Genomic DNA, 26,453 nt, shown 5'->3' on the forward strand with positions numbered 1-26,453 from the left:
TGTTTCCTTTTGTGGTCTTACTATACTAGCTTAGATTTCTATTATGATGTTAGGAGTGGTGAGAAGGGACATCCTTTCCTTCTTTTCTATCTTAGGGAGAAAGTGTCCAGTCTTTTACTATGAAGCATTATGTTTTTGGTATATCCTTTATCTAGTTAAGGAAGATCCTTTTTATTCCTAGTTTCCTGAGAGTTTTTATCTTGACAGATGTTGGATTTTGTCAAATGCTTTTCTCCATCATTTAATATTGTCAACTAATCAGTTAATATTATGACTTTCTTTTTTAGTCTGTTGATGTGGTAAATTACATTAACTGATTTCCCAGTGTTGAATTAGACTTGCAGACCTGCAGTAAAACTTACATGATTGTGGTGTATAATTCTATTTACACCTTGTTGGATTTGACTTGCTAATATTTTTTGAGGGTTTTTGCATGTATGTTCATTAGACATATTGGTCTGTAATTTTCCATTCTCGTAATGTATTTATCTGATTTTAGAATTAGAGTGAGACAGGCCTTCTAGGATGAGTTAGGAAGTGTTCTGAAAGGTTTGTAAAAATAGATATCATTTCTTACAATGTTTGGAAGAATTCACCAATGGTACCATCTGGGCCTGGTGCTTTTTAAAAAAAATAATTATTATTGGTTGGATTTCATTAATGCATATAAGCCTATTCAAGTGATCTGTTTCTCCATTTATGAATTTGGGTAATTTCTGTCTTTCAAGGCATTGGTGCATTTCATCTAAGTTATCAAATCTATGGGCACAGAGCTGTTCACAATATTTCTATATTATTCTTTTAACATCCATGGGATCTCTAATGACCCCTTTTTCATTTTTGATATTAGTAAATTATGCCTCCTCTCTCTCTCTCTCTCTCTCTCTTTTTTTTTTAAATAGTTATCCTGGATAGAGGCTTATCGATTTCATGGATATTTTCAATGTACCAGATTTTGGTTTGGTTGACTTTTTTTCTCTTTTTTTATCCTATTTTTATTTTTTATTTATTTATTTATTTTAAACGATTTTATTTATTTATTCACAAGAGACAGAGAGAGAGAGAAGGAGAGGCAGAGACACAGGCAGAGGGAGAAGCAGGCTCCATGCAGGGAGCCTGACGTGGGACTCCATCCCAGGTCTCCAGGATCACACCCCGAGCCAAAGGCGGTGCTAAACCGCTGAGCCACCCACCCAGGCTGCCCCTTATCCTATTTATCCTATCCTTTTTTAATTTAATTAATTTCTGTATAATTTTTTAATGCATGCTTTATGCTTAAATTGCTGCTCTTTCTCTGATTTCTTAAAATAGAATGTTAGATCATTGATCTTTCTACCTTTATGACATGTACATTAAATGCTATAAATTTCTCTCTAAGCTTGACTTGCTGTATCCCACAAGTTTTGATTAATTGTATTTTCATTTTTACTTAGTTCAAAATGTGTGTAATTTATCTCAGGACTTCTCTGATCTGTCTGTTCTGTATGAACCATGTAGCACAAAAGTGTATCTAATTCCCAAGCATGTGGGGACTTTCCAGCTATCTTTTTGTTGCTCATTTCTATTTAATATCACTGTGGTCTGAGAGCACACTTTGTATGTTTTGTAACTTTTTAAGGTGTGTTTCCTGGTCCATCTTGGCAAATATTCTTTGTAAGCATGAGAAGAATGCTTATTTTGCTGTTCTTTCTCGAGTGCTCTTTTTTTTTTTTCTTTATGTAGAGCCAAGCATTTGTCCTATTACATTTTCCTTCTCTCTCAAGAAACTTTTCACATTTCTTGCAGGGCAGGTTGGCTGATGATGAATTCCTTCAGGTTTTGTTTCTCTGAGAAAATCTTTATATATTTTATACCTTTGAAGGATAATTTTGGTGCCTTTGGAATTCTGACATTTTTTAAGAAAGATTTTATTTTTAAGTAATCTCTATCCAATGTGGCACTTGAACTTACCAGCCTGAGATCGAGCCACATGGTCTAGGAACTGAGCAGGCCAGTTAGAATCCACCCCTATGGAATTCTTTTTTTTTTTTTTTAATTTAACACTGAATATTTCAATTCGCTTTCTTCCTTCTTTCATGAAGAGAGAAGTCTGCTGTAATTCTTACCTGTGTTCCTCCTTAAGAGTAAGAGGGGTATTTTTTCCCTTCTAATTTCTTTAAAGAATTTGTCTTTGGTTTTTTGCAGTTTGAATATGATATGCCCAGTTATGGATTGTCAGGATAACTGCTTGATACCCTAAGTTTCCTGTATATATGGCTTGGTGTCTCTCATTAATTTTGAAAATTCTTAGTCATCATCACATCAAATATTTTTCCATTTTGTTCTCTTTTTTCCTTGGTATGTATTTAAATTATGTATATGTTGCCATATTTTGAAATTGACCCATAGTTTGTAGATGCTTGATTATGTATGGTTTTAAAGATTCTTATCTTTTGCATTTCAGTTTGGTAAGTTCCACTGAACTATCTTAAGCTCACTAATTCTTTGGCTGTGTCTAGTTTATAGATAAGCCCATCAAAAGTATTCTGTGTCTCTGTTATACTGTATTTTGGTTTCTAGTATTTCCTTTTGGTTCTTTCTTAGAGTTTTTATCCTTCTGTCTCAAACATCTGTGCTTTCATGTTGTATACTTTTTCCATTAGAGCCATTAATATGTTTATCACAGTTAAATTCCCTATCTTATAAAACCACAATCTGTGTTATATTGGAGTCTGGTGCTGGTGCTTGCTTTGTCTGTTCAGACTGCTTTTCCCCCCATTGATTATTAAGATAATTTTGCTCAGTCTCAGCATATATAGTTATTTTTATGGTTTTGCACTGTGCAAAATGAGGACTGCCTGTGTGTGTGTGTGTGTGTGTGTGTGTGAGTATTTTGATCAAATAATGAAGTACTTAGTGTAGGAGGTCCTGGGTTGATGTTTTCATTTTGCTTTGATATACCAAATAACACAAAAACATCTGAACATATTCTTTAAATAAGCTGTTATCCTTTCGTTTCTCTTTGATTTCGTTGTGGAGCTTTCTTTCCTCAGTCTCAGATTGTTATAGAGTAGAATTCCTTCTGTGAAGTTTTCTTTCTTAACAGACCTTTTCTATAATTGCATTATGAAGAACTGAGAAAATAGCAGAAATTCCCTAAACATATTGAAATTGAATTTCAGTTATTTTCCTGATTTTTTAGAAGCATGTGATAATTCCCTGAAGTTTTTCTTAATGATAGTAATAATTATAATAATAGCATCTAACACTTACTGAACATTTGGTCTGTGTCAGCTTCTTTACAAAGAACTTTATATATATTATGAGAGAATATGATGCTTTTCTTCTACCCGACAGACATAATAACTTGAAACTCGAATATAGCCAGAAGAAAAGAATCTTTTACACATCAATATTATTGATGCAAATTATATCTTAGACTTTTTCCCAGTTGAGGCAAGGGGCTGACAGAGTGTGAGGAAGAATCTTTTTAAGATCCAGGCACTGTCTGTTCCCTGCATGGGACCATGTGGCTCTAATGGCCTGAGACTTGCCCTTGGGAGAATGGGTGCAGGGGCTGCTCACTGAAAGCAGCAAGGAAATCTAAAATTTGATTTTATGTTACTCTTAGTTACAGCCTACTTGGTAACTTGGTTGTATGATATAAAAACTTACACACAGCCCTAGTTTAGAAAAGGAACCAGCCTACTGCCTGGAGATACTGGCAATGCATGATAATTATACTCTCCAAATCCTCCCATAGAAAACTCAATGAGCTGTATTTACTTCTTTCTGGCATTATAAAAATTATGTATCCTTTTATGCGCAGAGACAGTTCCTTGGGGATGAAGAGTTATGCATGCTCATTAACAGAAGAATATGTACCACAGCAGGTACTGCATGCTAAACCCAAGACTTATGACCCTATTGTCCACATGAGTGGCAAGCATAACTTCTCCATTGTGGTGGTGAATGAGAGGATGAAGAGATAATGATGATAATGAAAGAAGATAATTTAAATGTTCTTGCTTCAAACTTTGGTTGAATATTCAGATACATTTCCAATTAACCATGCTTCTTCAGAGGTTGGAATCCAAGTGTGATTCAGACATTACTTTTTTGCTTAATTTGCTGTGTTTTGAAATGGAAGATACCTTGGAATTCTGTCTTAGAATTGGCAAAGCACTTTGCCCTAGCTGTGAACTTTGAGTATCGGTTTTAAGTCTTGTGGGCTCAAAAAGATTGTTCTCATTGGTTTTTCTAGACCGACCTCCTCTGATTTAGTTGGCAAGTATATTAACATGGTCTTTGCTTAAAGATTTTTACGTGGTCGACTGTTCCGTATAGTAGTCCCTTTCAGTTTAGAAGAATGAAGTAGTGGGACAGATGTGGTCACTTTGATGTTGGAATCTTCACGATAATTATTCTTTTCAAGAATTCAGGTCCTTTGTTTTGTTTACTGTTATGATCAATGTATATATTGTGTGAAGACCTGATGCATGCGAATGATAATGAAAATTGATTCATTGGTAATACATACATTAAAAGATCTCAAGTGAACAGAAAATAATTTGTGAGGAAAAAACAATTTAAGGAAAGCAATGAATGCTCACAATTATGTCATTATGAAATGTAGTCGGCAAAGAGAAATGGCAAATTATTACACGTATTCTTTAAAAGAAATAAGTGGTAGGAAAATGTAAGCTCCAAAATTATGTAAAATAAGTTACAAGGGACTTTGTAATAACACATTTTATTAAGTTGGGGATTTTAGAAGCAGAACTTCTGAGAAAGAGCTCCCAGGGAAGCCTTAGGGGAAGAGGGAAAGACTGGGAAAGGAAGAAGCAAAGGAGGGGAAGGGGATCTCAGGCAGAGTTCCCCAGAAGTCGGGCTTTAGCCTAATCCTGCAGAAGAACTCTGGAATATGAATTATATTTATATGTATTGAAGGCTTATATTCCCTTACCACATAGGGTGTGTGGGAAGGTCATTGACCCTACCTTCCCACTCTCTAGCCTCAGCAGCCTGAGAGTTGTCTTCTAAAGAGCTGCAAGCCTGGCCATCAAAAGCACTAGGTTACAAATTCAGGGGGTGGGGTGCATACAGAAATGGCCAAAAATAATGGGAGGGCGTTCAACATTGCTAAACAGATGATCCTAAGTTACATAAGCGTAATATGAAAAAATATGTATAAAAATTCAGTGAGGATAATTCAAATCTGTATAATTTTTTAGATTAAAGAAAATCATCAAATCAGCCATATCAGGAATCTTTGTTTGTTGCTTTGTTCTTTTATAATTATAATTATAATTATTATTATTATTATTATTAATTTGACACAGCACAAGCAGGGGAAGTGACAGGCAGAGGGAGAGGGAGAAGCAGGCTCCCCACTGAGCAGGGAGCCTGCCCACATGGGGCTTCATCCCAAGACCCCGAGATCATGACCTGAGTTGAAGGCAGATGCTTAACCTACTGAGCCACCCAGGTGCCCTTGTTGCTCTTAATCATATAACAAACAAACCCTAGTATTTATTGAGCCCCTGCTGTAGGTTGGTAACTGTACCAGGCACTCAAAGTGCAGTAACTCTTTGATCCTCAGAGCAATGAGTATGGGTGTTAGGAGGGTAGAGACTCTGCTGAGTATGGTGGTATGCCAAAAATGATTGTTGAATGAGCAAATGGATGAATAGGCCATATGGAATCAAACACAGTCTGGCTATGTACTTTTATTCCATTTATCTCATTAAATTGTAGCTAGTAAGTAAGTGGTTCATTCAAAACAGAGGTGTATGTCTGTCTAATTCTAAAGCCCCAGGAGTAGTCTGTTCCTGTACACTGCCTTTCTTTTAATTTTTTTTTATTATTTATTTATGATAGTCACAGAGAGAGAGAGAGAGGCAGAGACACAGGCAGAGGAAGAAGCAGGCTCCATGCACCGGGAGCCCGACGTGGGACTCGATCCCGGGTCTCCAGGATCGCGCCCTGGGCCAAAGGCAGGCGCCAAACCGCTGCGCCACCCAGGGATCCCTACACTGCCTTTCTAGAAGAAAACTGTTTTTAAATATATTTAATCTCTATTTCCCAAATAATAATAACTCTCTGCAGTTGTACAACATTATACAGTTAACACACCCTTTCATTCATTATCTTTCATTCAGTCTTCCCTCTACCAGAGAGGTATAACACCCTCCTTCCTCACAAGTTAGACAGCTGATGTTTAGAGAGGTTAGGTAACTTACTGAAGGTCACAGAGCCAGCAAACAGTAGGGCTAAAGCCAAAACCAGCTCTCCTGAAGCCCAGTGCTTTTTCCAAAATAAGAAGCTGTTTTGATTATGTACCTTTTTTTTTTTTTTAACATCGTGAGTTTCCCTGTGGGATTCCAAGTATTTTGCAGAATTTGTGCCATTACAGGATCATTAGTCAATACATATTTTCCATTCTGATTTCTATGAAATTGCACTGAAATGAAGGACTTTCTGATGCCCCCAAGGTATGTGTTCAGTCTCTTTAGTTTCTCAGATACATGTAGCTTTATGGGTTGGCCTATGGTTCATTTTAAATCACTTCCGAAACAATTTGCTAATTAAAAGATGAAAAGCTTAGGGAATAAGGGAAACAATGGAGGGGATTTTTTTTTTTCCTTTAAAGATCAGAGGGCTGAAAGAAGGTGTCTTATCCTACAACTTGTTCTATAAAAGGGATATATTTTTCCTTTAGTTTCATCTCAAGAAGACAACACCTTAATTAAACTCCAGTGGGCCAGTTTAATTAAAAAATGTCAGTTAGATCCTCATAAGGGGACCAGATACCCATGAAACACACCGTCTGCTTTCTTTGTGATTACTCAGAAACTCTGACCCCGCGGTGGGCAGAGCACGTTGAGTTTCCACTGCTGAAACTGCTGCAGAGCAGGCCTTTGGTGGGCCAGTGAGCTGGATCAATAAAGAAGGGATACAACATAGCTCATTAGGACTCCGATTTTGGACATTGAGACACTTGTCTATCACTGTACCAAACTAAGAGATTCGTAGCATATGTTCTTTTCGCAAGCATACGGAGAAGCTAGGAATTGACCTGCAAAGCTATCCATGACTGGAAAAGCTTCCAACTAGACGTACTTCTTAGCCATCTCTTCTTCTTTATTTAGGAAAGTGGCTTTATGGTTTTAATCTGATTATATCAGAATAATAGCTGTTTTTATTGAAGAACGTTGAAAAAATAATTCTCTTTGTTATCACCAATCTTCCAATCCCCTACTTCCTACTTGCCTCCCCCCTCCTCCAGCACCTTCCATGCTTATGTCAACAACCTGTTAACATATTCTTTCAAACCTTTCTCCAAAAGCATATAATCAGAACAAACTAGCATGTGTGCACATGTCTATGGATTTTGATATTGTTAGTTTTTTTTAAAAAATGTGCTCTCTGCATCTTATTTTTCCTTCAGGAGCACATTATGGAAAAAAATTCTGGTCAACTGGTATAGCTCTAACACTTTCTTTGAAAGATATCTAATATTCCATAGTGTGGAGAGTCCATAATTTTCTACTTTTGTTTCAGGTTTTTTGGGGGTTTGTTTGGTTTTCTTTTTCCTTTTTTTCTCCCCTAAGAAACATTTACTACATATATTTGATTACAGAGGATTTCATAATGGTGCTTTAATTTCTATGGGACAGATTTCCTAGAGGTGAGGTTTTGGGGTTTAAGAGTATATGTATTTTTTTATTTTATTAGAGATTGCCAGATTGCCCAAACAGTTTCTAGGACATGTGATTATACCTTTAATCAACAACTCATCAGACATACATAAGAATCGATACTTTTGTTCCCAACTAAAATTTGGTTTTCACAGACCTTGACTATCCCTTGTCAAATATTACAAAGGTTTCAGCTGGGAATTAGGTAAAGACTGGAATCCATAGGAACAAATTGAAACAAATTGTCAGAGATAGTATGTTTACTTGGTTACACCCCTACTGAATTTTTGGGTTACTTAAAACTCACAAAAGTTCTATAGATACTATTTAGTGGGCATTTGGGTAGCAAATCAATCTGGGCATTTATTTATAGACTCTCTCTATGAGGAACCACTATAGAATCGTAAGAGTTTAGGGCTAGAAGTGTGACATTGACAGTTCCCCCATATATTATAGAGAATCTCTGGGACTCACATCTTGATGAGATGTGCCTTTGAAACATGCTACAATGTTATCTCATTTAGTGCTTTGCTGAAAGCCTATTTCCAAAATGTTTTTCAAAATGTTCAAGTTTTTAAAAAGAATGAGACATTTATTTAAATTTACTTTAAAGACCACTGATTCAGGGCTAATGATTGTATAGTTTATTAATCAAATGTATTTAGCAGAAAAAAAGCCAGCTACAATTCACTTACAATTGAGATTTTACTCTATTTTAACGTTATTTTAATGAGCTACAGATTTGAATGTGGGCTTTGTTCATCTGTTGCTTCCGCTCAATTGCAGTTTCACCCTAAGAAGACACAAGACAGATTGATCAGGCTCCCAGTCATTGTGAGGCTTAAATGAAGTGAACAGGGCCTTATGTTTCTAAACCAAATGAGAGGATTAAGGCAAAAAGAAAAAGAAGGCAAAAAAATTTTTTAAAGCCCCCCCCCAAAAAAACACTATACATCCTTTAAATAATCTGTTTGCTATTCTTGAATTTGCTACTACAGTATCCCAGTTTTCCTAGGAGAGCATCAGAAGATACCATAAAAATGAAAATCGCAAACATTCCAGACAATTTAGCATGGGTAGATGTAAGGAGAAAGCTACTGTCCCAACTCATTTTGAGACACACTACAATTTCAATGCAGAAGTAAAAGCATTTTAATTATGTTGGATTTTCTGTAGTAGATAATGTCCTATGTCCAAATTTTAAAAAGCTAGTTACCATCTAATACTTTGTTAAAACCTATTCCACATATATAGAATTTATTTAAATGAAAATAAAATTTGTTTGAATTAAAAGTGATTTGGGGGATGAATATTTATACCCATATTTTCAACACTGGGTATATTTTGGGGGAACTTTTCTGATGGGCTCTTTTTCTGATGGGCCCTTTAAGTTCTGCGAACATATAGTGATCAGGTTTGGGCTACTCTTGTTTTTAATTTGCTTGGGTGGCCTGGAGAGGCCATAGCTTCCAACATGCAGTTTTCCATTGTATTTATACACTAGCTATGCTTTTTGAAGATGAAAAAGGAACTTCCAGGAAGCAGAACTTACAAAGTGGCCTTAAGGCTGTGGGAAGCTTTATGTGGGAAGCTGTGGCCAACCGCATAAAACAAGAAATTAATCATAGTTCCTGAAGTTCCATGATTTAACCTTCTGATAAGAAAGCATTGCATTTCTTTTCTTTTTAAATTGTAAATGGTTTATATTTAACATGAGTTTCATAAGTTAAGTTTTTAGTTAAGAACAGCTTTTTTTTTTTAAGAACAGCTTCTAATTAACAATAATCCTATTTTTATGAACTAACATTCTTGGCAGAGTAATACAGATTCTATGGACTTATTTGAATAATATAATAAACAAAAACATTTGCAATAGGTAATATACTATAAATATGAAATATTAGTTTGTGTATTATATATACTCTAGGACAGTTGTAAGTAATTTATATTTTTAAAATTGCAAATTTCATTAGGAGAGCTCACTACTAAAGAATTCCTATTGCTAATGCCTTGTATTACAAATATAATCTTTTAACCATCCTACACCTACATTTATATGTTGCTTTTGCTTAAAGTGAGACAGACCTATTTTAGTTTTCCCTGAGAGTTTGTTGCTTATTTTAATTTCTTTCTTTCATACTGATAATAAATCAATGTGGTAACACCAAAAACAATATAAAGTAAAATATAGAAACTAGATATTTTTAAAAAGGGTGGAGAAACACTGTATCTGTGTGAGCAGCGCCACAGAATTCACTTAGAGCTTCCTGACAGGGCAGATGTTTATCTTCTACTTCAGCTAGTTGTGTAACTTGGTGAATGACAGAGTTGTTTGTAATTACAATGAAGATAAATTTTGTTTCATTATTTGTTAGTTAAAATTAATGTTGAAGTTTCAACACATCCTCTATTAAAAATAAAAACAATCACAGAGCAAAAATAGGCAAGAAAGTTGATACTGATTTATGGATAAAAAACTAAGTCAGGATCAAGTGTTTTTTCTGTATTTTGCCATTCGTGATTGTGTGTGGCTTTGTAATATTTTAGACTTTAATCTTCTGTTTTGCTTTTAATAATAGATTTTGTTTAAAAAAACGTTTTATTTATATATTTTGATAAACTTTGCATAAAGAAGAAACCTATTTGGAAGTAATTTACAAATAGATTAAATTCAGAATATAATTGAGAGGCTTTTAGCAAGCTCTGTGGAAAAATTTTGCTGAAAAATTATATAACACTTCCATTACACAGAGACCATTATGCTAGTTATTAATTATGATAAAATTTAAAATGCATCTACATGTAGTTTTATAATTATATAATGTAAAGGAATACTTGCCTCACGAGAGATTTATCTTTGCTTATTTAGTATATCTTTTAAAATATGCACATGACATACGTTTTGGCCTCAGACAAAGATGCATGAATTAAAATTATATAGTGACATACAACCAACCTTACAGAGCTTAATATCCTTTTGATGACATGTGTGTACACCATTGTGTAGATTTTTTTGCATTGCTTTGAGCGTTAACATTTTCTCTGAATATTCTGTGTATCTAAGTAACCATGATTGTGGTTCATTTCACTTAATGGTCATTCATATAAAATTAAAGCTTTGAGAATATTAGTATTTGCTTCAGGTAATACCAGTTATATTACCCTTTTATAGGATGGCTGATATTTTCACATAACAGATTTTCTCAGTCCCTTGACTTTTCATTTTATTGTGTTGTTCCTTTCACTGAAATACACTCATAATAAGTTCAAGGTGAAGTTTTCAGTCTCAAAGTGGAAAGTCAGTTTTCACATAAACAATTGGCAAGTCATCTTTGACATCATCCTTTTATTCATTCATTGGGTTTTTCATTCTGTGATGCAAATGACCATACCTGTATGTTTTTTAAAAAAATCATTCTTGCTAATAGACATATTAAAAAAATTCCTTAAGTATTCAACGCTTTTCTGCAAACAGATGTAAAGCGAGTATATTGCACCCTAGATTAAATTTAGGCCAGCAAGGCAGACAAAAGGGACACCATTGCAAATTAAACCATAAAAGTCTGAAGTATTATTAAGAGGTTCACAGATACTATGTTCCAGTCAGGCTCAATAAGGGATGAATTCCTATTATGTTTCTAAAGCCTCCAAAAAACATGGGAAGGGACCCAAAGTTAAAGTCGTCAAATAGAAAGCACTTAGGCCAAGAGCACATGAATGTATGACTGCGTAATGGGCCTTTCATCTTTGAAATAAAAACAGTCCAGTTCAATTGGAACCAAAGTTTCCCCCTTTGAGAAAGTTTATTTTAATGAGTTTCCATTTTATGCGTGGGCTGCTCTTTAATCCAGGCTGTTCCATTGAAGTCTTCCCCAATGAAGACGCAAGACAGATTGTCCTAGCTTGCGGCTATTGTTAGGGGTTGATGAAGTGTATGGGCCCTTATGGTTGATAACAGAAGTAGATGGTCAAAGCCAATAAATAAAACTTTAACTCTGATTGTTGGGTACTTTATGCTGAAAAGGTTTCCATTAGCATGGATCTTTGGTTTTGAAGGACTTGTGAACCCAAAGGCAGCTTGTAGCTCTGTCACACAAACTAAGTCACTCAGACAAGCAGCAATCTGTCCTAGCCGATCAACTCAGTTTGGATTTTAAAATTCTAGACTTCTTTGTAGAAATCAACACTGTTAATATCTTGACAGACAATTAACTTAACAATATGTGAATCTGCTGCACTATCGATGTATCACCAAAGTGGTTTAAGATGGAGGGAGTTTGTGCTTTGCTCTGTAGAGTCTTAATAATGAACATTTTAGTATATTTTAAGTTGTTGATATTTGAGTGTTGGGGGGCGGAGGATATTTTACAAACAGTGTCAGTAATGAGACCATCTCAACTGTCCTGTATTGGTTGCTCATCTAAACGACATTCATCAGCTTTCTAAATTTTTGTCCTTGTAGATCACACTTAATCTAATTTTTTGGATGATGGATATGTACCCATAATTGTCCTAAAACCTACCCAAACCATTTGCTGTGAGCTGAAGTTCCTTAAAAATTTTCACCATGACCTTGAAATTATACAACATTGATTTAGCACTTTAGAAGCCACTATATCCCATGACTGTTCAAATCTTGATTATTGTAGCTCAGCAGGTGGAACCCTGAAGACCTTGAAGGCATAAGTTTACCCATTGTTGCCTTGAAATGTTAGGCCCTTGAGGAAATCTCCCTCACATTCACCTTTCCAGTTACCCTGTGGAAAATCCACCTCTGATATTTTTGAGGCAGAGATGCCAGTGGCAGCACATTCTGCATCTGCCACTGTACAAGGGACCTTGCATACCTGGAGTGGACCACTCTGCCCATGGGAATCATCATCAGACTTGACCCACCCCCAACAACTGCCACTGGCTAACTATAGACCTGAAGGTGAACGTGACTGTGGTATGGAGAAATAGAGGCAGAATCCTGAGGTTGTGGCAGAATAGGATATTCTCTTTTCTTTTCTGGATTTTGTAGTAAAGTTTGTAAGAGTGAATAGTGACTAGCAAGGATAACAATGAGAAAAATCAGAGCCAATGACTTTGAGGAATGAGGAAATGAATGAGCCAATGAGGAAATGAAAGAAGCTGAATTAGGAAGCTTAGTGAGGAGAGGGCAGTGGGAGTGTTGATTGCTTATTTATATAAATTATCCAGTGAGTGTCCTTTTCTGTCCACTTTCCCCTTTAAAGAATGCAGCTTATAGTTTATAACCATGTTCACAGTTAGTGATTTCTCATTCTTTCTCAATAATATTACAATTCTTTTATAGCCTTTTAACATTTCTCAATGGTGTCAGACTTTATGTATCATTAAAATTTTCTAGCATTTTTTTTCTTCCAGAAAGGAGAACTTAAGTAATTAAATGCTCACTATTATTAAATTATGGTCTTTGAAAAGTGACAAAAATCCTAATTGCCATCAAATTTCCAGGTAGATATCTTAGGAAGCAACAAAGATGCTTCCAGAATTCTAGCCTATAATTTATTGGTTGGAGGCCTTGGGAGTCTTTAGGGTCTGAGTTCTTCCACCAAATTCCCCAACTCCCTTATTTGATTTGTTTAGTGGTTTGAATTCACAAACAAGGAGCAGGGTCACCTTTATTCATACATAGGGAGAAAGGAGTCTTCATCTTTCTATAAGACATCCCTTCTCTTTGCATCATTAGATTAAATATTTGTTTAGAATATGGTTAAATGTTGAGTTTATCTTGATTTTTTTTAACCTTCAAAAATCTCATTATCATTGTATACAGCTATTTGTCTGAGAGTAGAGTAAGGGGGACATCAGTTTTCATATGGTATGTGACATGGAACCAGAAGTGGGATATTGCATGTCTAGATCTGTCCATCATTAAGGAATGACCTTAGACTTACTGATCAATTCTGACAAGTCACTGACAGTTTGCAGGGAAAGCACATATGTGACAAAGGACAAGCAGAGGCTACATGTGTCAGCAAGAACCTTACGATTCTGAATAGGAGTCAAGTTGCTGACAATTCTGGTATTTGGATACTCTTGGTTTTCTTAAATATGGCTTCAGAAAATTACAGGTGCTCATTCTTCCAGATACAGAGTTTTCCTGCTAATTTAGTCAATGGCTAAATGGCCACAGGTCACTCTGATTTGGATGCTAACATGTTCTTGGTATTTTTGCCAGTTTGTTTATAAATTTGCATACATTTGCATACATTAATTCTGGATCCTGGATGATAAGGGGTAAATTGATGTTATTTATAAAAACCACAATGGAATCAAATCATTTTAAAATCATGTTTTGCATAAAAATGGACACTTCTGACTCAGGTTTGAGTCTTAAAGTGTTCATGTTTATCCCCTGTACAGGTAGAACAGAGGTTGTATAGCGTAGTGGATAGGAACTTGGATGTCTAAGCCAGACTTCATGAATTTAAGTCCTGGATTCACTTAAGAGTTGGGCTATGTTGAGCACACCACCTGATATTTCTGGGAGTCAGTATCTTTATCTGTAATATGGAGATAACGAGCTTGTACCTCCTCAGGTGGTGTGGATTATGTGGGTTACTACCTTGGAAGCTTTTATTTTTTTTTATTTTATTTTTTTTTAATTTTTATCTATTTATGATAGGCACACAGTGAGAGAGAGAGAGAGAGAGGCAGAGACACAGGCAGAGGGAGAAGCAGGCTCCATGCACCGGGAGCCCGACGTGGGATTCGATCCCGGGTCTCCAGGATCGCGCCCTGGGCCAAAGGCAGGCGCCAAACCGCTGCGCCACCCAGGGATCCCCCTTGGAAGCTTTTAAAACAGGCTCTGGCATATGGCAGGTGCCATGTAAGTGTTTGCAGTTATTATGTTGCTGAATTTTTACATATCCAATATTCAGTTCCTATTGGATAGAATCATGTAAAAAAAAAAGGCTACATGAGTTTAGAATTTTGATCAAATATGGAAAAATGTGAACCATTATTCTTTGAAAATGTTCGTATCTCACCCCTTTTGCTTCTCTCCTAGAATTTCAATTGCTCATACTGCTTAAGCTGCGTTAAGTTGTCCCACATGTCATTACAATTCTTATTTCTTTTGTCCTTTCTCTCTTTTCTTTCTTTTGGATAGTTTCTATTGCCATATCTTCGGGTTGACTGATCTTTTCTTCTATAGTATCTAATCTAATCTACTGTTGATCTTATCTAGTATTGTTATTTCATTTTTCATTTCTAAAATTTCCCTTTTTTGAATCTCTCATTTATCTTTATTCAAATTCTTGTCTTCTACATTCTTGAAGAAATGGAACATGTTTATGTTTATCATTTTTACATCCTATTTGCTAATTTATCCTTTTCCCCCATTTTCATTTTTTACTGAAAGCTTTTTATAGCAGCTTCTATTGATTGATTTTATTTTTTGTGTTTTCCTGCTTCTTTGCATGTGTGATAGCTTTTATTGCATACTGAGCATTGAGGGTTTTATTTTGGGGTGCTGAGTTTTGTTGTATATCTTCTAGTAGTGTTGGGCTTTGTTTTGGCATGAACTTAAACTTCTTTCTATCAGTGTTATTAATTCAAAACTAGCTTTTAAACTTCTAGGGTTAGATCCTGAAACAGATCATTTGACAGGTCTCATACGATACATTGACAATTTTTGTTTGATGGTGCCACATATTAACTTAGTAATCAGCTCTCTCCCCATTCATTCAACTAATGTTTTATTGAATTTCTCTAATATGGTAGAATAAAGATGAATAAGGAATCCTCAAAAAACTTACAGTTTAGGAGAGAAGATCAGTGATATGCCCTGATAGAATTATATGCAAAGTGCTATAGAATCTGCTGGTATCTTACTTTCCTCATGTGTATATATGATGTTCAACCAAAATGTACTCTCTTATACTGAATTGTCTTTTCTCCTTGATATTCTGTCTTGGCCTCACAATGTTTAAGAAAGTTTTAGTATTATAGAACTATACATATATAAAATGTGGAGAAAACAACATCTCCTTTTATAAAAATTCAAACGTTTATTCAACAAATATATCTTGATTAGCTATAATGTGCCAGTTCACAGCTGGAATGACAATCATGAACAAAACAAAGTCCTTTCAAAATGCAAATTCAAAGTACACAAATCAAGTAGTGATAATATATACCATATTTTGAAATTATGGCTTTGTATTTATCTTACTGCTTTGAAAGTGACATGATGATTGAGTTAATAGTAGCAAAATTGCCCTTGGGCAGTCCAGCTTGTTCCCTGTTCTGAGCTCCAGATTATAAATGCTGCTGAAAATGGCTAGTTCCAGAGAAGTGTTTTAAAAAAGGATTGCTGATGTATCTATACTTTTGTCTGTGGGAGTGCTATTTTTGCAGATACAAATTGGATTCCTTTTTTTAGAGTTTTAGGGTATGAATTTCAAGAAGATTCTTAATTGCAAAAGGAAAGCCAGGCTAGGAGCTACTACTACAAATGTTACTACTACTGTTATTGCTGCTGTCGCTATAATTTCCTGAATTGTCAACATCTGCCAGTGCTTTGTGATGTTTTTGACTTAATTTCTTTCATCCTTAAAAGAATTCTATGAGATGTAGGATATTTGCAGTACAGAAGAAAAAAGTGAGGATGGCCACAGAATCATTTTTTAAAGTATTTATGAAAATGAGACATAGTCACTGTCAACCTTAAAAATAAAATACCCAGTTATTTTACTAGAAAAATGAGTTTATTTGGGAATAACCGAGGAATTGTAATTCAGAACCTGCAAGCTCTGGCAAACCATAGGCAAGCCTCAAAAGACAAAGGGAAGATCAGCTGTTCAGAGGTTTTAGAAGAAACTGGGAGGATTGTTTTGAATAGTTCATTGGAGAACCAGAGTTCTAGATTGTGACAATTCTCATTGACTGCAAGCAGTGGTTAGTGTGTTGTTGCTGGAGCAGGGAGGGATCTTCCTTCTTGTTCTTAAAAGCAGATGAAAAAAAAAAAAAAAAAAAAGCAGATGAAATTCCTGTATGAAAAATGTCCTCCCTTGTCAAGGTAATTCTTATCTTCCTTCTTCCTGCCGTTATGCAAGCAAGCAATGAGCGGTTCATGTGTGAGAGCTCCCCCTTCAGGGAGTCCTGACTCCGGTTTAAATGAGGTGTCCTTCATCTCCACAGTAATAAAGACAGACATCCCTTTAAATCTGCATTATCAAAAGTACTATAATAAGACTATTAGCACATGCTACATTGCATATTGTAAATTACAATTAGCATTATTGATTTCATGACTAAGGAGACAGCTTCCTGAGCGAGCCTTATTTGGAAGATTCAAATCAAATTCTACATTATTTTCTAGAAGAAAGGTATATTATAAGAATATTTGGAACTGGGCAGCCCCGGTGGCGCAGCGGTGTGGTGCCGCCTGCAGCCTGGGGTGTGATCCTGGAGACCCGGGATGGAGTCCCACGTCGGGCTCCCTGCATGGAGCCTGCTTCTCCCTCTCCCTGTGTCTCTGCCTCTCTCTCTCTGTGTCTATGAATAAATAAATAAAATCTTAAAAAGAATATTTGGAACTTAAAATAGCCTTCACAAGAGTGCCTTCTTAGTGTCTCTGCCTTAGTAAATGGCAAATATCTCACTTAGCTAGCTTTCCGAGGAAGTAACAGAGTTGAGTGGGAGACAAGATTTGAATGGTCAATGGAGATGCACACAGGGATTATTTTCTGTAGACCTCTGCTTCCCTCTCTAAGGCAGAAGCTCCTTTCAGATAGTGGCAGCTGACAAGATCAACACCAGGCAGATGATCTTCCCTTGATAACTTGCCCTCTGGTAGCAAGCACCACCATTTGCCCCTTCTTAGCAAGTGGAGGTAGTGGGTTGCTCTGCAGTAACTGGACCCAGGGTGGTGGGGTTGCTGATGTGGAAAGACACCAGTGGGTTTGTGAAACTGATGTGCAGATGTGAAATTATTTTCACTCAGAAGTGAAGTGTGTAAAAATATAGAGTTGGTTTGCAATGATTCTCCTGTTCAAAGTGTTGTAGCAGATCTTTTTACTTATCTGTGCTGAGATGATAGAAAATATTACTGATAATATCAGAGCTAAAGTTTCAGCACCTCCAGCATTGTCTTCTTCTGGTAAACCAAAAGATTAGAAAATGAAACTTTTACTCTACCCCTCCACCCAGCGCTCTCCCTCTTCTAAAATTATGAAATGGAAATGTACTAACTGCTATACATGCAATTTGTTATGATGGGAGAGAAAGTATTTTTAAGCTGAAAAGTTATGTGACTTTTATTTTGTAAGATGTTGCAAAAGTTTTCCTGTTTTAAACTACAACAAAGAAGTTATTTCCTTTTAAAATTAGTTTACTTGAATATTTATGTAATTTTAAATATTAAGCTTAATTTGAAAGTAAAATATTTTATCTGTTTTTATAAGGTGCTTTATGCTTCTGTATGTTTGTATTTATATGAATATAATGTAAATAAATATAAATAAAAACATACTATCTGTATTTTACAAGGTGCTCTATATTTACATTTTCATCTGTAACTCAACTAGTGATAACCATGCATGAAATTTATCAAGTTCCTGTTATGTGCCAAGTACTGTGAGCCTGCAGTGATATATGAAACAGTTTTCTGAACCTAAAAATGGTTAAGTGTCTTAAGGTACAAAGTGCAGAATTGAAAAGCTAAGATTGCTTCCAAGTAAGATTAAAGGATCTAGTAATGTAAGATTAGTTTAAGAGAGAAAGTGCCTAACACGGTGCCTGGCATACAGTAACAGCTTATACAGAATTTGCTCCATGAATGAATGGTGAATGAACAAGTGAAAGAGAAATGGCACTTGACCATGCAAAACAAGTCAGTTGGACTTGAAACAATTCCAGAGCAAAGGCAATCATGTGAGCAAAGAAAGAGAAGAGAAAATTTAAGACAAGTTTAGGGAGTGGTGAACAGTTTCATTTGACTGGACTTCAGGGATGAGTGTTGTGTCTTAAAAGTAGGTCAGAGCCAGATAGTAGATGCCTCAGACTCCACTCTAAAGATTCTGGCTTTTATCTGTACCATGGGAAGCCTTTGAGAGCCTTTCAGAAAGAAGTGGACACCTGACAGGTTGGTGCTTTAAAAAGACCTAGCTGGTGACACTGTTCAGCCAGGAATGGAGAGATTCTAGAATCACTGGATTCTGAGCAGTTAGTTAGCTGGTTCTGAGACTAATGCAGTCATTGAGATTGAATCTGCTGTGATTGGCTGCTGCTTGAACAACACCCTCAGAGTGAACTGAGCCCCATTATTGTTATCTGACAGAACTGTGTTTGATATGGCCCACAGAAAAATGTCAACCAAATGCTGTGGCATGACACAATCAGTCATGAAATTGGACTGAAATACATTGTTCCCAAATGCTGAAAAACAAGGTGAAATAGCTCATGAAAAATAAAAATCTATAAGTATAGTGAAACTAACTTAGAAATAAAATCCTTAAAAAAAAGAAATAAAATCCTTTGACATCTTGTTGGTGCTTCATTTTTGACAGTGTTACGTGCTTGAGGGCAGTACTTTGTAAACTGATATTTTCTTTTTCTTTGAAAAGACTACACATTGTTTATACCATTTATTCTTTTTCTTGTGCTTAAAATGTAAATTATGGTTCCATCCAGACCAGTGCTAAGCAGTTTTAATATCCTTAAGAACAACTTCATTCTTTGTAAAACATACACAATCAAAAGTATTAACATAGAAAGTAGTCCAGTTTTTCATGAACAGCATTATAAGTTCCGGAATTTTAATTTCTTAATAATTTTCACCCTGACAGTAATACTTTACACACGTCCTGAGTAGTAATGAAGGTATTACTTGAATAGACACACACACACACACACACACACACACTCATACCATTAGTTTGGCAGGGAGTAGTGACAAATCAATGCACAATGCTCCTTTCTTTGCCCTCTATCTCATTTACTCAGAAACAACTGATAAATAAGCTAGAAGACAGAAAGTTGGAAATAAAAATATTGAATTTAGTGTTCTTCAAGCTGGTTGGAAAAATAAGGCTTGATGTTTGTAGCTAAAGGGATTTGCTTAACATTCTCTATTTCTGCTCTTCTTCCCAACACATGAGGGTGATGGCCCACCTAGGGAAATCATTGTGTTTTCAGAGCACACACATTTTACCAGGAAGATCACTGTTCCCCTTGGTCTGGAGCTGATATGGCAGAAGAAAAGATACCCCCACTTCTACTTTTTCAAGATTAGCTCCACCCATTGGAGTAACAGGGACCAGTGCTTGTCAGATCATAGTCATCCACACTAAAACGAGAGTTAGCATTTCTTCTTTGTGGAGAGGCAAATGAGGAAGTAAGTACAGGATAGACCAAGAGAATGATTGTGTTAACTAGGGAAAATCCCTCCACCTAGCTACACAAATCAGTGGAAGGCACCTTGCCCTGTAATACACACATATATACACTCTCATTCATAAATATCTTCAGGCTTCATTTGGAGGAAAAGTTTTTGAAAATATTTTTGACTATGATTTTGCTATGTGTGTTGTGATTATAACTAATAGCTTTAGTTTTGAATATTTAACAGATCAGAATGCATGTATTATTACGTACTTATATACATCCAAGAATGAAAAATACATTAAAGCTATATTTTTAAAAATAATGGATTTTTAATAAGGCATTAATTTGGAAAAGTAACAAGTTAAATTTCAAAAGTCGTTAAAATATTAAATATGAAAATTATGGTATTGTTTTAGAAATCCTAGTATAGCTTATGATGATCAACAAAAAAATTTAGCTGCTCAAACTTTGTTTACACATCTTATTCTTAGTTCTTCTTTTATTACCTTTCCTGGAAGCTTTTCATGTGTTTTTTAATTTTGGTATATGGCTTCTCTCCAGTTACCTTCTAGAAAGTCTTCATTACTCAGGATCAAATGGCTAACAGGAAGATATCACAGAAACAGTGCATAAAGCAACAAACTGAAATGTCGAGACTACATAATAGTCCTGATATTGAAGTAGTACTGATACTGACATTAAACTTTGAGAAGTGTTTTATTCATACCTTTTTGGTTTTTCATGGGAGACTTCTTAAAGATTTCAGTTACAACCAAGTAGTGAAAAATAAATTTTATAAAATAAGAGGAGTTCCTGTGTGGCCCAGTCTGTTTAGCATCTGACTCTTGATTTCGGTTCAGGTCATGATCTCAAGGTCATAAGATGGGGCTCTGTAGTCAGCAGGGAGTTTGCTTGAGATTCTATCTCTTCCTGTCCCTCTGCTCCTCCCCTGCTCTCTAAATTAATAAATAAATGAATCTTAAAGAAAGATAAGTTTTACAAAATACAAAGCACAGTGGGATATTGGCTGTTGTGAATGGAGTAAGAATATCTTGTTGAGTAGGATGAACTGGGAGCCACAATGGAGGCAAAGTAGAGAGAAGATGATATCATAGCACCACCAAACCCAGTAAATTTAAGAGAGTAAAGCTAAGATTTCATTCAAATCTTTTATAATCCAGGCAGCCCAGGTGGCTCAGCAGTTTAGCACCATCTTTGGTCTAGGGCATGATCCTGCAGACCCCGGATGGAGTCCTGTGTCAGACTCCCTGCATGGAGCCTGCTTCTCCCTCTGCCTGTGTTTCTGCCTCTCCTTCTCTCTCTGTGTCTCTCATGAATAAATAAATAAAATCTTAAAATATTTTATAATCCCATGTGAAATATATAGATTAGATAAAAGTAATACTCAAGAATCAATATTGAATTTAGATAAGATTTATACTCTATTGGGGGACCTGGGTGGCTCAGTGGTTGAGCATCTGCCTTTGGCTCAGGTGGTGATCCTAGGGTCCTGGGATCGAGTCCCACATCAGGCTCTATGCAGGGAACCTGCTTCTCCCTCTACCTATGTCTCTGCCTCTCTCTCTGTGTCTCTCGTGAATAAATAAATAAAACATTTCTTAAAAAAGATTTAGACTTTGTTTTCCAAATCTGTTTCTCAATCCAGATAACTTGGTGCTGAGACAGACTCAAGGACAGTCAAGGAAGGACAGAGAAGTTCCTTTGCCTCTTGCTTCCCATAGCCAGTGCACCAGAGGCCATGGTATATATTTAGATATTTCAAAAGAAACAACAGTGAACCTGAGGGCATTTGAATTATGTAATTAGCACATCTGACCCCAGCATAGTTCCCATAGTTCCCATCTCTGTCCCCCCACCTCATTGCCCATTCTACACCAGTGTGTATTTCTCTTTAAAGTTTCCTCTTTACTTTGGTAGCAAATTATGAAAGATGGTTTCATCTCATTTCCTATGTATATTTACCAGTACCTTCTTCAGAAGTCTGGAGTTTCTGATTGGTCAGAATAGAGAAAATTTTACATTTGATTTGGAATTTTAAGTCTTTAGAAAAACAAGTTGGAGTCCAAGAAAATGAAATAAAAAATCCCAATGTTAATATTCTGGTGAAATGGTTTACTAGTATGGCTTGGGGATAACTGACTCTATCCAGTTGATCCCTGCCAAGTTAGTGACTAGGGAGACTCTTCATTTCAAATGGCAGTGAATTCCATTCCCAGTGATTAGCTTTTGATTGCCAGTCATGTTTGCAATACAATCTATTGAGTTTTTAAATAGCTCTAGTCTGATTGGGCTTGTGGTGTCTCTGTTTACTCAAAAGAGAGGAAGAGGTTACTCTTTGGTACCAAATAAACCCCCTTGGCTTACACTTTTGCCTAGAAAAGAACTTTCACCTGGAGATGACATCGGAAAGCTGACTAGTTACCAGGGGAGTGTGGCCTTGAATCAGAATAGATAATAGACTCTGGAATTTGGGAAATAATGTTGGCTCAGATATTCATTTGTTGGCCTCTAGAGACCCTCAAAACTAAATGAAAATGAACTCCATTAAAGATGAAAGTATTATCTTAGTAGAACTCTCAGACTTTCATTTTCTCTCTTGCAGGCTTGTTTGGTACACACATATGTTGCAGAGCATATGCATTTTGAGTTATTCAGGTGTAGATTCTAAATGCATACTAATTTGTTATTGTTTTAAAGCTGAATCATTCAGGGTTTCTAATACAAATTTTGATTCTAGGAGCTACTAGATGGCAGTAAGTAGATGAATTGCTCAATTCCATTTTTTATAGCAATTTAAATACCTTCTTTAAGAAAACATTTTTCTGATAACAATCCTTGCTCTCATTTCTAAAGGGCTTACCATGTGCCTATGAAGCACTACTATCCCTGTCCACTTTAGAGATGCAATTCAAAGTAGTAGGACACATGTATCATGTGAATAGCTGAGACAGGCACAATCCAGGTCTTCTTTGAAAGCCTGTCTTTGGTAATGGTGCTGGACAGCCTCTCTCTGAAGCAATGTCATTGTTTTATTGGGGTTAGTTTAATATTTTTTAATAGGGAATGAAGTGGACCTAATTAAATCCAGTTGATAAGAATACTAGGCTGTTGTTTAGGACAAAAACTTATTTCCATTATCCGGAAGCAACAAAAGAATTTCTTGCTGTAGCTTGCTTATCAGAAACCAAATAAGTGAAGGAAACTTCCATATTTGATAAACTTTTGATAACTATTTCTATGCCATTAAAATTGGGATGTTACCAAAGTTAGAAAGATGAGAAGTTTGTACCTAAATGCTAACAATTGCTCAGTTAGTAGATGGGAAGAATAATTGTTTTAAGAACTAGCTTAAGCACATTAAGGAGCCCCTGAATTAAATTTTTTAAATTAAATTACCTCATTTTACTTGAATCTCATAGTCAATTTTACCAGGAACTCTGAACTTCAGCTTCACCTTTGCATTCTAAAATTTCCTTGAGTTCAGATCCCATTTACCGATAAATAATGTATTCATTTGTTTCAAAGACAGTGCTACTGAATATATTTTCAGAGAATTGTTATTGTAAGTAACTACAAACATCTAATTAGAGACATTCTTAATACTGTTTTCTTTTTCTAGCAAAGTGTTTTCCAATAGATATTTAGTAAAAAGTAGTTCTTATATAAATAAAAAATTTAAGGTTGATTTTAGGTCTCCAGGGTTATCATAACCTGTTGGAGTTCAGAAGTCTTTTTCCTTTGAGAGAAAGAAAGAGAGTGCACAAGCTGGGGGGAGGGGCAGAGGGAGAGGGAGAAGCAGGCCCCTGGCTGAGCAGAGACTCTGAATCAGGACTCCATCCCAGGACCCCAGGATCATGACCTGAGCCGCAGGCAGAGGCTTAACTGACTGAACCACTGAGGTGCCCCTTGAGTTCGGAAGTCTTAAATGTACAATACAATGTTAAGTGCTCCAAATATCAAAGTGCCATGTTTCTGAATTTTATTGTTCTCACTGAATCACTGTATTATCTTGATACTTTCTAGCATTTTCAGTACAATTATTAAAACAGTTATAGTGGCTCTAAAGAAATGTAATTGGAAAAGAAAGATGGCCTGTACTGGATGAAATTCTTAATTAATCTTTCACTGTTAAATTGTTCAAAATTAATCAAGTATATTGCCTATAAGAAGGCAACTACACTTTACATACCTCAGTATTATCATCACCAAGCCATATATTAAAAGTTAATTTCTGATTTAAAAGTGTTCTTTAACTGCAAAACCATCAATCCTAAATAATTCCATTACCCAAAAAAAAAAAAATCTTATAACACCAAAGAACAGGATAGAGAAAGTAGTTTGCGCTTATCGTTTTGAGATTTCTTTTTGATGTGAGCTTTGCAACATCAAATTAGGATATACATTTTTTTAAATAACTAACTTGAAGAATACCATTTATTTACTCACTGATTCATTCATTCATTCATTCATTCATTCATTCATTCATTTCTTCAACAGTATTCATTAGAGAAAGTGAGGTTCCAAGCATTCAGAATAATGACCATGAAATGCAGTAACAATTCTCTGATATATAAGGAGAAAATAAACCACTTGAATTTTAATCAAATTTGTTGATAAATATCCTTGGGGCTATTTCAGAAAATTATGGAAAGGTGGTCTTCCCCCCAACTTGTTTTGAATTATGAAGATTATACTCTCCACTGGTTCTCAGTATTTTTATCACTGCAATACACCAGAGTGACAAGACTCACTCCACTAGACACACTTAGCCCCTAAGACAGTGCTTCTTCACAGCTGGAGGGAAGAAGTCACTTGTCCTTTGTCTTGAGCTGCAGATAAGGGAAAGAGTCCCTTGGCTGTCTGCCCCATTCATAGTTTAAGAATCACTGCTAAGTGTAAGCATGTTTAATTATTGAGCAGGCCAGGGGTGCCTGTTGGTGGTTCAGTTGGTTAAGCATCCGACTCTTGGTTTTAGCTCAGGTTGTGGTCTCAGGGTTGTGAGAAGGAGCCCCAAGTGGAGCCCATGACCTTGGGCACTGTCCTCAGTGGGGAGTCTGTTTGTTCCTCTCCCTCCCCTTCTGCTCCTCCCTTCACCTCCTTCTTTCCCTCCCCACCCCCCATCCTTGCTTAGCCTCTCTCTCAAAAAAAAAAAAAATTAATTAAATCTTAAAAAAAATTATTGAGCAGGCCACAGAGATGAATGCCTCAGTAGATCCAATGCAAGGTTCATATGATCCAAATTCTGACAGTAGAACTAGGTGAATTCAGTTGATTTTTCCCCCATTAAAATCAGCTAGTTGTTCAGTTTAATCCATTAACTTAACCAGATGTTTTTGGGCCACACACAAAAAATCAACATAAAATAAATATATTATTTGGTTGGATATTTTGTTAAGATGTGATTGTGATCAGGATCATTTTATGATAACAAATGATGCTCCTGTAACAGATGCTCCTCAAAACCAGAATAGTATGAAATACTGGATTTCGTTACAGTATTTCAATACAAGAGTCAAGAGTCAAGTCTAAGGTACTTTGATGCTAGAGTGCTCTTGATCTTTTTGAAGGTGTCAACAGCTGCCACCTGGCTGACAAAGATTTTAAGAAGCTATTTCAAAGAAGTAAGATGTAAAAAGAAAAAAAGTGCTGTTGTTCTTATCAATGAAGTAGGGGGTAATACCTTTACCTAAGCTTTTTGTCTATGTCTCTGCCTTGCCTCTTCTCTAAAATAGAAGTGCTGTCCTGAGAATTAACTTATCATTCTCCTAACAAGTTAGTATGAGTTAGTCTGATGGCTTTCTTTACTGACTAGGATACAGAAAGAAAAATGCAGAAAACAAAAGGATAACGCTGAAGAAAATCTTGAGCCATTTCTCTGGTTTGCTTAATCTCCTATCAGGACTTCACTTATCACCTACAATATTTATTTTAGAAAACAACTTTAAGGAACCAGCAAACAAAACGTTAAATAATGAAGATGAGGTTCTTCTACAGTTACAGTCACTTGTGTGATTTGAAATGTGAGAATGGATGATGCTCAATTAAAATTTGTTTTAAAATGACTTCTTTTTAAAAGGCAGACCATTGCGTTAATTATGAATTCGCACTACCCAAAGTTTCCAAAATAAACACACACTCTTTCTATAAAGATAAGAAGACTAGATTAAAACAATCAAAATATGCCAGTGTGTTTTCTTTAATATTCATCTATTCTCTTTCCTTTCTGGATGACAGAGCTGTGGCTTTCTAATGCTTCATCCTGGAGACAAGGGATTTGTCCTGATGGCCTAGCGGCTACTTAGATTTTCCTGGTTTCTTTTGCATAGTCTTAAATATGATTTAGAGATGTCATCAAATTTCATTTGCATTAAAGGAAAAAAGCAAACAAGCATGCAA

At 35.8% G+C, this 26,453-nt stretch overlaps 1 protein-coding gene across 3 annotated transcripts in view; it reads left to right on the top strand.

Moving 5' to 3' along the window:
- LOC121498862 (cytochrome P450 7B1) overlaps window positions 1-26,453 on the top strand; it is a 173,637-nt gene that overhangs the window by 44,763 nt on the left and 102,421 nt on the right. Inside the window, exon 1 of one of the 3 annotated variants that reach the window (XM_041769173.1) lies at window positions 14,507-14,535. The exons of the other annotated variants lie outside the window; for them this stretch is intronic. Within the exon in view, the coding sequence (XP_041625107.1) occupies window positions 14,522-14,535 (14 nt within the window). The 5' untranslated portion in view covers window positions 14,507-14,521. Of the gene's footprint in view, window positions 1-14,506; window positions 14,536-26,453 lie in introns of those variants that run through there. 3 annotated transcript variants of the gene reach the window in all.

This window comes from Vulpes lagopus, chromosome 9 (genome assembly GCF_018345385.1).
Source record: "Vulpes lagopus strain Blue_001 chromosome 9, ASM1834538v1, whole genome shotgun sequence".
Taxonomy (NCBI): Eukaryota; Metazoa; Chordata; class Mammalia; order Carnivora; family Canidae; genus Vulpes; species Vulpes lagopus.